Source organism: Cyprinus carpio, chromosome B7 (assembly GCF_018340385.1).
Source record: "Cyprinus carpio isolate SPL01 chromosome B7, ASM1834038v1, whole genome shotgun sequence".
Taxonomy (NCBI): Eukaryota; Metazoa; Chordata; class Actinopteri; order Cypriniformes; family Cyprinidae; genus Cyprinus; species Cyprinus carpio.
Window position 1 is genome coordinate 39,039,669 of NC_056603.1, and position 12,453 is coordinate 39,052,121.

The 12,453-nt window shown below is 33.6% G+C and overlaps 1 protein-coding gene across 3 annotated transcripts in view; it reads left to right on the plus strand.

Moving 5' to 3' along the window:
* The window catches only part of LOC109049328 (aryl hydrocarbon receptor nuclear translocator-like protein 1), a 22,822-nt gene continuing 10,369 nt past the window's right edge, over positions 1–12,453 (plus strand). The window contains exons 1-7 of one of the 3 annotated variants that reach the window (XM_042728599.1): positions 1–112; positions 4,688–4,752; positions 7,024–7,088; positions 8,366–8,513; positions 9,498–9,518; positions 9,836–9,904; positions 11,997–12,035. In XM_042728599.1, coding sequence (XP_042584533.1) covers positions 8,374–8,513; positions 9,498–9,518; positions 9,836–9,904; positions 11,997–12,035 — 269 coding nt within the window. In that variant the 5' untranslated portion in view covers positions 1–112; positions 4,688–4,752; positions 7,024–7,088; positions 8,366–8,373. The remainder of the gene's footprint in view (positions 113–4,687; positions 4,753–7,023; positions 7,089–8,365; positions 8,514–9,497; positions 9,519–9,835; positions 9,905–11,996; positions 12,036–12,453) is intronic. The other 2 variants (XM_042728600.1, XM_042728602.1) reach the window with 2 other exon arrangements.

Below are 12,453 nucleotides of genomic sequence, written 5' to 3' on the forward strand. Positions count from 1 at the left end.
CTTTACTTATTAGTGCGAGAGTAAAGTAGGTCATAGAGAATGTATACTGAGCTGCCGAGCGCCGTCCATATTCGACTGACTATAACTTACATGTGATTAACTGCCTCTTCATGTAAGTAAGACATGTTTGATTTATAAACACGCTTAACTGTGCTGTTTGTTGTATATTTGTAAATACGGCTATACGTCTTGTTAATTAATTCGTTTTAATAAAGTTCTTAAAGACCTAATGTAATTTTATAGAATTTATGATATAATTTTACACATTTTTAAAATATAACATTGCTGTCAAGGTGCTTGCAATATTAGCACTACAAAAACATCACATTTGCTTGACAATCGCACTTTTAAATCCATGTTAGGTTATACGAGGTCATATGTCTCGGAGAGGTTAATGTGTTTATTATGAATCATAACGCTGATTGCAGTGACTGTGTTATATTTCTGATGAAAATATAATGGTTTAAATAAAAACTTTAGCGCATCTTAACAAGTAAACATTTTGGTGTGCGAGATTTTGTTTTGTTGTGTGTGGCACAAATGTGACCCTGCATCACAAAACATAAGGGTCAGTTTTTGAGATTTATACATCATCTGAAAGCTGAATAAATAAGCTTTTCATTGATGTATGGTTTGTTAGGATAGGACAATATCTGGCCGACATACAACTATTTGAAAATCTGAGGGTGCAAAAAAATCTAAATATTGAGAAAATCGCCTTTAAAGTTGTCCCAGTGCAGTTCTTAGCAATGCATATTACTAATCAAAAAATACGTTTTGATATATTTACAGAAATAAATTTACAAAATATCTTAATGGAACATGATCTTTACTTAATGTCCTAATGATTTTTGGCATAAAAGAAAAATCAAGAAAAGTCATATAATGTATTTTTGCTACAAATATACCCCAGCGACTTAAGACTGGTTTTGTGGTCCAGGGTCACAAATATGTCCCGGTGCGGTGTGGCAGGACACTGTAAGCTCTCGTGACCTTTTCCTAAAGTAAACACCGAAGCTGTATCTCGAATCCAACCATATGTGGCTACCTAGGGGATATTTTATAGCCTTGTTGGTGCTTTCAGCATACTCTTTCATCATTATGCATTAAGTACTGTTTGGGCAATTTTTTTTACCTGGGCATCAGAGACAGGAACAATGATTTTTAGGTAGTTTCTACCAGGTAAGTAGCATTTTTAGGTATTACACTAAGCATTTTTGAGCTTCATAGGCATGTGCAGTTTTTGGGCATTTTGGAATTTTGGAACTGAGTTGGTCGCTTCTCATTGTCCGATGTAAAATATATAAAGCTAAATCAGTAGAGAATCATTGAATTAAGAATTCAGCGTGCTGCAGGTGCATTTGACATTTTTAAGCTTGCAGTGAGGCATGTGCAATTTATTTATTGATTCATAAACACATGCAGTATTCATTGGCACATGAAAAATTGCAATTTCTTGTTATAATATAATAATACAAATAATTAATTTCTTATGTTGAATACAGTTGTGCTGCAGGGTTTTTTTTTTTTTTGTTTTTTTTTTTGTGTGTGTGTGTTTGTTTGTTTGTTTTGGAAATCGTGATATCAGAATTTTTTTTACAGAATTTTTGTATTTTTTTTGTTTTTTTTTAATAATGTTTTTTATTTTCTTTTTTTTTTTTTTCTTTTTTAATCTTACTGACCCAAAACTTTTAAATTACAATATGATATGTGTTTACTAAAAACCCAAAAAATAAAAATAAAAAAACCACACAGTTATGAAGCTCATTTGTTTGATTTTAGGGACTTTTTGGTTATTTCTGTACAGTGAAGAATTTTGAGTCCGTGTTAGTACACAATCCTCCCATTCACCGTGTAAACAAAACTTCCATAGAGAGTGTGATTTTGTGTGCAGTAAAGGTCTTTACTTTTACACCTGGGTGTGTTTATATTGTTTATGTCTATTTTATTATGCTTTTATTACTGTATGCTTTTGTGTAACAAGGAACTAACTCAGGGAAAAAACAAAAACAAAAACATAAGAAACATGTTTTCCAGAAAGGACATGATATTTTTGTTGGTAATCAAGTTCAGAGCAGACATGAAGAAGTTTAAAGGGATACTCCACCCCAAAAGGAAATTTTGTCATTAATCTCTTATCCCCATGTCGTTCCAAACCCGTAAAAGCTTCGTTCATCTTCGGAACACAATTTAAGATATTTTGGATGAAAACCGGGAGGCCTGTGACTGTCCCATAGACTGCCAAGCTTAATACATGTGGAAACAGTGCATCCTTGTGGCGCGGATGACGCAGAAGAGCATACACAGCATACGGTGATATGGAGAGACACAGAGGAGACTGTTGACAAAGGAATTGTTGAATAAAGTCGTTATTTTTGTTTTATTCGCTTACAAAAATGTTCCCGTTGCTTCATATAACCCAGATTGCACGTCTGATGGCAGATGGAGTATTCTGATGACGACTTTCATACCTTTTAGGGACCTTGACACTGTTATTTACTTGGCAGTCTATGGGACAGTCACAGGCCTCCCGGTTTTCATCCAAAATATCTTAAATTGTGTTCTGAAGACGAACGAAGCTTTTTCGGGTTTGGAACGACATGGGGGTAAGTGATTAATGACAAAATTTTCATTTTGGGGTGGAGTATACCTATAAAACAATGCTGCTTTATGTACCATGGTTTGTACATAGTACTCACAGATACTTTAATGTCCAAAACCTTATACTGTATACGTTCACACTGCATTTTGTTGTCAAATTGCCTGAAAAGCTTCTGTGTGAAGCTTGAGCCAGAATTTTAAAATCAGACACTATAACGTTACAGATCTTATTTGTTATTAAAACTTCTAACATTTTAGAAAATAGCAAAATTGTTGAAAAGTATGAAATAACACAATTTGTTACACTACTGTTCAAAAGTTTGGGGTCAGTAAGATTTTTAAATGTTTATGAAAGAAGTCTCTTATGATTGGCAAGGCTGCATTTGTTTGATTAAAATATATATATATATATATAAACGGTAATAATCTGAAATATTTTTTTTTTCAGATGTTTCTATTTCAACATATTTTAAAATGTTATTTATTCCAAAGCAGAATTTTCAGGATCATTAATAGAAATAATTATAGCTGCTGATTTGCAGCTCAAGAAACATTTATTATTATTATCAGTGAAAACAGGTGTGCAGCTTAAATATTTTTTTTTTTTTGGAAATTGTGATTCTGTAACGGGGCTGACAAGACGTGAGACGTGCGGATCCATGTGCAAAGCTTTATTCTTAAACATGGTCAAAACAGACAAGGGTCAGACAATGGCACACAGGTATATCGAGGGCAAGACAAGGGTAATCCAAAGCAGGCGTGTTTGATCGGTGGCTAACAGTATCCAGAGGGCTTGACAAGAGGGGAAATCCAATAACATGAGCAATAGTCCAGGCAAGGTGCAAACACAGTCCGAACAGAAAGGCAAAGGGTAAATCCAATACAAACAGGCAAGACTCAGGTAATACGGGAAAGCAGGCAAGACAAGACTATGATTAAGAACTAGTAACTAGGGCAGAAAACTGGCTCTGTAAGGTGCTACCTCTAGAAAAGCGATATACGCAAACAATACTCGGCAGCGAGAAAGAGAAAGTCCATGGCTTAAGTAGCATTTCTGATTGGATTCAGCTGTGTGTGTGTGTGTAATCAGTGCATTCAGCTGTGTGTGTGTAATCAGTGCAAAGGATGATGGGAACTGTAGTCCGGGGTGAAGTGTAACAGTAATGTTGTGCAAGAGTCCATATGATGGATGAGGGACCTCTGGTGGCGACAGGACAGGATTCATAACAGATGCATTTTCTTAGAATCCTTTAATGAATAAAATGAAAAGAAAAGTAATTATTTGAAATAGAATATCGTAGTTATACTATCTAATAAAATAGTTTTCTGTTATTTTATTTAATGCATCCTTGCTGAGTTAAAACACCAACAACAATAACAAAACATTTCTTTAAATAAATAAATAAAGTGTATGGGAAAACTGTGGTGACTAAAAAGCAGAACTATTTATTTATTTATACACAGACACAATTCATATTTGTCTTCAACAAAACTAATTTCAAATATTTAAGCATTAAGCCTTTAGATCAAAATTGCAATGATTTTAAGAATTACAAATGTATTCATTTTAAGATTTAAAGATCACGGGAAACATCAGTTCAGTTGTGTCTAATCATTTGAGTAGTCGTGTACAGTAACAGTACAACAGGAAGTCTCAGCAGTGAATGGCACTGTGAGAAAGTTCTAGGTAAAGATAGAAAGACAGCGAAAAGTCTTGCCCCTCATCTTAACTGATAAATCTTATTCCCTCTTGTGCTGTGAGACACCTGATTACTTGCAAGGCAGTGCTGTGACACCTGCTCATTGCATCTGTTGCTCTGGGTGGCAATGTTACTTTTAAGCAGCTTGCAGTGCAGTTTCTGTCCTTCCATGATCCTCTGCTAACTGTTCAGCATGTGCACAGAACCCATCTGCTGTCCCTGCAGTCACAGACATACAGTACTCATCACAACAGCTGATACTACCAATGACTCCTCATACAAACAGCAGAGCAGTTTGTGGAGCAGCGCTGCTTTCCTAATGTTCATACGCTCTTTCTTTTTGTTTTCCCTGCCCCTGCATCTGTCTATGGCCTGTGCTCTCTCAGGTCCAGTGCCTGTTTTGTGTATTTCCGCAGAAGCCAGCGCTGTGAGGAGACAGCTGTTTTCTGAGGTATGTGCTCTAGGATATTTGGAAACAGTGTGTGGAATGAATGTCTCCACCAGATTTATTAAAGTCATATTCATCCAACAATAAAAATCTGTCATTACTTACTCAGCCTCAAATCACTGAATGATTTTTGATGAATTAAATGTCAGTTTGTGTCTCATCATGCAAAGCTGTTGCATGGCATCATATGAGCTGAAATAGAGCACATTGAATTTGCATATCATGAATTTAAGATGTATAAACTACTTTTACGGTGTTTTTTTTTTTAAGAAAAAAAGGGGGTTATTTTATACTGTGACAATATTTTCAGAAATGGACCGTATAAAGTTGTCTATAATTAAAAAATAATAATAATATTCATTATTTGCCATGATTAAGAACAACTGACATTAGAAAACCATGAACGTGGTTGTGTTGTTAAATGATTAAAACATTAACTTCAAATCTCAGCGGGTACTAAGTAAATGTCTTAGGGGTTCCGTTGGCAAGAAGGTTTGGGAAGCCCTGTAAAGAATAATGTCCCGATGAAAAATTGCATTTCAATTGAGTTGAAATGAGATTTATTGACAGGTTTTTTGAAACTCATCCTCCAGTATTCACCTTGAATGTATGAAAAATAGCAGCGTGGACATTCTGCTAAATTTCATCTTATGTGTCCCCTCCCTCCCAAATACAGAATATTAATGAAAAACAGAATTTTGTAAAAATAAAGCTGAATTTGAAAGAGAGAGAGAGAGAGAGAGAGACATTTTGGTTAGGGCCTTAAAATGTTTTATTTTGTTAATAAATTGCTTATTTATTTTTCTTTTTGTTTTTTAAGTAAATTGCTGTTAAATATTTTTTGTTTCATGTTTTTAATTAATTACACATTTTTTTTAATTGATAAAGTTTAATTTGACCATTGGAACCATAAAAAGAAAAATCAATCAAATGTAAAAAATGGAATTTGAAAAACAAAAACAAAAAAAAGGATTTCATAGGGCCCTAAGTTCCTGACAAAAATGTCATTGAGGTGCATGATGTGTAAATGTCTAGTATTCTTTAAGGTCAGACTCCAGTGCTTCTTATTACTGTTGTAAGGCATTCAGTTTCCATAATCCATCTGCCACAGACTTGTCACATTATCAGTGTCCTTCTATACTTGTCTGTAGGCTTCATGTTTCACAATGCAAATTACTGGCTTGAATAGAAGCAGGTGTCAGTCTGACCTATAACTGTAAAGAGAACAGATTGTGCCAGAACATAATCGAATGTGGGCCGCTGGTGGCGTGGGGCGATCAGGGTGTTACATAGCAGGTTTAATTGGGTGTCATGGCACCCTGGATCAAGTGTCAGCTGGTGAAAAATAGGTCAAAGATAATGATGAAGTCAAAGCGGGAACAGAGAAGAGACACAACCTTAAGACAATGATATGCAATATTGCAATATAAAATGCAATATAAAAGATTGCATATTTCAAAATGTGTTGTTCGCTGGAAAACCGACTGTGTTGTGGTGAAAAGCTAAGCAATTTAAGAGGCGTCTATGTAATTGAGACTACAATTGTGATACTTTTCACATGGAGTTTCTTTGTAATTTTTATTAATTCAATCATTTAATGTTTATGTGTTTTGTTGAGTGTCATATTTTATACATGATAGTACGATATATGAGAATATGGAGCTCATGCATAAGGAGGAACAAAACATTTCAGTTTTATTCAGAGGCCCAAAATGAGCAAAAATGTATAATAGTACAATGAAATTAAAGTAAGATGAAATTCATGTAATGTAAATCAATGAGATCTTTATAACATTATAACAGACCACTCACATAAAAAGCATATGAATATCAGTTGTCAATCCATGTCTCACAATAATACAGTATGTCTTAGTAAGATTTAAATGCTTAGTTTTATGATCAAAGCTGTAGTTTTTATTGTGGGAGAAAAGCATATAATGCAGTGCATTACAATGATTGAAAAAGAACAAACAAATGTTCCTTAAAAGCCTGGTGTATGATGTTTAATGAATTTTGCCATGTTTCCATGTGTTTACTTGATAAGTATTTCAATGCAAAAAGACACATGCACCATGACCTAAAGGTGGACATTTTTAGAATTATACAAAAAGGCATTTTACTTGCTAAAAAGTGTAAACTATCAATCAGAGTGTCTGTCTGCTCACTTACATCATCTAAACCCCTCTCTTGTGTCTGGGTTATGAAATGCTTAAGCTCTGTAGGGTGGAGATTATACAGTATATCCTGCTTTACTACAACTTTCTTCTCTTGCAGAGGAGGATCTCGTCAGGCAGCCTCAGGAAATGGTGAAGGAAGAACAGCCTTCGTCTCTCTCTGTGGTGAATTTAACCCTCTTTTGTTCCTCATTTGGGAGTCACATTTGTGATCTTCACGATCAAAAGTGACCGGACACCTAAAATCTAACCTTTTCCCCCCAGTAAAATCAATGTAACGTATTTTGTTCTATAATATATATATATATTTTAATTTTTTAATTTTATAGTTATAATTTTTATATAAATTTCTTCTCATTGAAAATAAATACAAATTTTAAAAAATATATTTTCAGTTAATGCAGTATAGGGTGGGCGATATGAGCTAAAATTCATATCACAATATTTTACACTGTCCAGGCGATATCGATATTATATGAGAAAAAATATTACAGGCAAAATATTTTAACCTTATATAACTAGAAAAAAATTGAGGGATTGGACATAGACCTGAAAAGTAATTTTTTGAGTAGGCCAGTGGTTCCCAAACTTTTTGTGCCGGGCCCCCCTTTTGTAGAGAAAAATATTTTCAAGGCACCCCCCCCCACCATCCATATCATCCAAAATCCATATCATGGAACAACATAATACTGATTGTCACGTTCATACCGTTATAGCGGCCACCCCTAATGCAGTATTTCATGTTAAAATAGAGTCAATGCCTTTAAAATTCAATTTTTGAAGCCAGATTAGTGCCATCTGGTGGGAGTAAAATAAGAAAAACATCTGTAAGTCCATGGTTCAGCCCATAGATTCTTACATAGCTCTGTATAAAAGGCCTATAAATTCCCTAATTCTTTTTAGACATAAATACTTATTTTTATTAAGTTGTGGATTTAGATATATATTTAGACATTCTCAAAGACAGTTTTTTACTGCATTGTTGTTGAATTATTGCTTTTATTTTACATATTCATTGGTGTGTTCATTGGTGTGTGTGTGTGTGTGTGTATAATTGTGTGTGCTCGTGTGTGTGACTAGATGTGTTGACTTTACACTCTTGATGTTTTTGAGTTTCACCCCATCATTGCTGTGTACTTTTTATCTGCATTGTGCATAATTCTATGAATTTTTGTGTTTTTGCAATCTCCCATTCATTTCCTATGGTCGGTCATTTTTGACCGGAGACCACAAGTGTGACTATATTTTTTATGACCACTTAGCCTGCTCGAATCATGCCCTCATTTTTTTTGTGTGTTCACATTCCAAATACCATAAAAGTCATCAAATTTTGTACCAGTTTGATGAAGCTGTGATTTTTAAAATTTCAAAACAGAGAAGTATTACCTTTATGTTTAGTTTTTGCAAAACTAAGGGGTTAAATTTATGTTTGTGTTTTGCAGATGGTCTAATGGCAGACCAAAGAATGGACATCTCCTCCACGATGAATGAGTTCATGACTCCCAGTTCCACTGATCTGATCAGCAGCTCCATGGCTACGCCGGGCATGGACTACACCCGCAAGAGGAAGGGCAGCATCACCGACTATCAGTAAGAGCAGGTTCTAACAGATCCTCTAACGCTGTTCATCATCTTTCAAATTTGTGTGCTCATATTGGACCTCAAGCAGGATTTATGATGAGGTTCAAGGCCCATTGTCTGGAATTACACTACCTTTCAAAAGTTTGGGGGGTCATGAAGTTTTTTTTTTTTTTTTTTTAAAGAAACTAATTATTTTATTTAGCAATGATGCATTCAATTGATTAAATGTGACAGTAAAAACATTTATAGTGTTACACAAGGTTTCAATTACAAATGCTACTTTTTAACTTAAAGAATCCTGAAAAAATATATATTTTCCCCAAAAATATTAAGCAATGTTTTATCAACATTGATAATAATGAGAAATGTTTCTTTAAAAACCGAATCTTCATATTAGAATGATTTCTGAAGGATCATGTGACACTGAAGACTCAGGTAATGGCTGCTGAAAATTCATCTTTGCTATCACAGAAATAAATGACATTTTAAAATATATTAAAATAATAATAATAATAAAAAAAATGTTCTTTTAAATTATGATAACATTTTACAATTTTACTGTAAATTGTTTTTTTGATAAATAAAATTCAGCTTTGATGGGCAGAAGAGACTTCTTGTAAAAGTGTTAAAATATCTTACAGACCCTAAATGTTTGAATGCTAGTGCATATTGTATTTTTTTTTTTTTCACCTTCATGAAGCCTGTATGACTTTGTTTCTTCTGTGGAACATAAAAGAAGACATTTTGAAGAATGCTAGTAACCAGTTTTGGTTCCCATTGACTTCCATGAAATGGACTAAAAAATGCAATTGAATCAATGGAAACTGAAACGCTTTAGCTACCCACATTCTTCAAAATATCTTCTTTCATGTTTCACAGAAGAAAAAAACTTGAAGGTGAGTAAATTATGACAGAATTAAAATTTTTGGGTGGACTGTGCCTTTAATATGAGATGACCTGAAAATGAATTTGTCAATATCTCTGTTTTCACAGAATTGATGGATTTTCTTTTGAGTAAGTATCAAAACATTTTAATTACTTTCACTTTACAATACTCCAGTATTCCAAAACTAATATTCCATTTATTTTACAAAAAAAAAAAAAAAAAAAAAAATCTATAACCATGGCATACCATGGTGCATGAACAGTATACCATCTTATGCTGTCATCACTGAAACATCACTATACTGTACTGTCACAGCTCTACCTTATTATAAGTGTGTCTTTGTTTGAGGACAGGCACATTTTTCATCTAATCAAAAAATAAAAATAAAATAAATATATGAACTCACCCCTTGTTTTTGAGAAAAATACCAATTTTATCCTCTTAGATCTGAGGCTTCATGGATGAGATTCCTCATCCCAAGCTCACAGCTCACACAGTCCGCTGAGAGTGAATGGTCAGTGAGTATGGAGTATGGATGAAGTCTTGCAAAATAGTCAGACTGTCCAGTCTGTTCTTGTTTTAACACAAATGTAATCTAGCACCTTTTATATCTGAATATGATATTCTCGCTCCATGCAAACAGAAGAAGCACAAGTGTTGTTCACAAATATTCGGAGGAGATACTTTGGTGAAAGAGGTGCTAAAACTATGCAAACAGCTTGTGCAAATAAACACTATCTGCACAATTTAGACACGGTTTATTCTGGGTGAATTCAGGATAATATCATGGATAATAGCAGGTATTGTGTTATATGTAGCTTTAGTTTTGTGGTTCATTTTTAACAGTAACTTGTAATGCAGGGTTTCCCATCCAACGAAAAGTAACAAATTAGTTATTGTTTGCAAACAAGAACAAGTGAAGTTCACATTATATTATCCATCAAGTGAATATGTTTAGTCATAGGGGTTCAGGTGACTAATAAGTCTACTCTAATAGAAAACACATAACAGTTATTTAAACAACAGGGAGGAAAAAATCTGTGGTAGATGTTATCAGTGTCAAGCCCTCAGGTAAACAACGGGTACAATTTCTTTTGTTCTGGTCAGTTATGAAACAAGCCATTATGAAACAGGCAAGCTGGAGCTGATGGTGCGTGAAATGGGAGTTACATCATATCAAGTCATAGTATACTATAGTACCATTTTGTGAGATCCTTATTCTGTAATGACATTTAATGAGGATAAATGAATCAGATGTGCTCTTAACCTAAATATTAATGGACTATAATGAAAATTAGGGAAGAGAAAAAAAAAATTGTTTTAAAGAGTATTAATCGTCTAGTTTTGAGAAATCATTTTTCCTTTTACTTGCAAATCAGCCTAGTGAAAAGCAATATATTAAAATACATTTATTTCATATTTTCAAATCAAGTTCAGATCTATTAACATATTTACTGACATATCAGTTGAGATGTAAATATGAAATAAATGTGATGTAAAATTATAATTCAACTTTATTTGGAGTACGACTTGTGCACAATGCACATTTCTTATTATCAAGCCCCAAATGTGTTTTAAAGGGATACTCCAACCCAAAATGAAAATTTAGTCGTTAATCACTTACCCCCATGTTGTTCCAAACCCGTAAAAGCTTAGTTAGTGTTCGGAACACAATTTAAGATATTTTGGATGAAAACCTGGAGGCTTGAGACTGTCCCATTGACTGCCAAATAAATAACAGTGTCAAGGTCCAGAAAATGTATAAAAGTCATCGTCAGAATACTTCATCTGCCATCAGACGTGCAATCTAGGTTATATGAAGCGACGGGAACACTTTTTGTAAGCAAGAAAAAACAAAAATAACTACTTTATTCAACAATTCCTTTGTCAACAGTCTCCTCTGTGTCTCTCCATATCACCGTATGCTGTGTATGCTCTTCTGTATCATCCGCGCCACAAGGATGCACTGTTTCCATGTGTATTTAGCTTTGATTTAAAAGAAAAGAGCGCATCCTTGTGGCGCGGATGATACAGAAGAGCATACACAGCATATGGCAGATGGAGTATTCTGGCGATGACTTTCATACATTTTATGGACCTTGACACTGTTATTTACTTGGCTGTCGGAGCTCTTACAGGTTTGGAATGACATGGGGGTAACTGATTAATGACAAAATTTTCATTCTGGGGTGGAGTATCCCTTTAATGTTACTACTGATGAGGATTGTATAATCTGAATATTTTCTGTCTTTAAATGCAAAATATTTTAAAGTGCACCTAAAGTATACTTGCAATAGTTCCACTTTAGCACAACCAAATATCCTTCAGTATATCTTTAGTTGGACTTCCGCACAATCAAAGTGCAGTAAGTACAAAATTGGTTGTTGTAATTTAGCAGACTAGTATAGTATACTAAAAGAGAATTTAAATATTGCTTTTTATTATGTTTTTAAATTTGTATGTTTTTTTTTTTTATTATTTGCATGTGTTAATTTTTTTTTAGTTTAATTTTAGTGTATTTATTTTTTATTTTATATTTTTTTGTATTTATATAGGTTGATTTGTGAACTATTTAAGCTAATGTATTGTTACTGTTCATTTTTAAGGGACTGTATGGACATAGACACGGACAAACAACTTGAAAGGTAAATTGTTTTTTCTATCATAAAGATACAGCATAAATGACCACTGAAAATGCTTATTTTTTGCTTTTTTTTTTTAATCCAGTTTGTAGTTTGTGTACTACATATGTAGTTTGTGGCCCTTTGCTTTAAGGAGAATTTTAAACATTTTCTATTCATTTTGATCTTTCTTGGTGTAAAGTTTTTCAAAATCTTTAAACCTTGTTCATTTTAGATTTTGAATCCCATATTTTCAGAGATTAATAAAATTATTATTCCTCCTTTTTTTCATTATTGACACTCTATTTTCCTAATTAATGCTGTGCAGTTGCTTTAACACAATCTGTATTGTTAAAAGCACTATATAAATAAAGTGACTTGACTTGACTTGACTCCTGTAACTGGATCTGTTTATGTAGGTTCTGGTGTTTATACTTAGCCT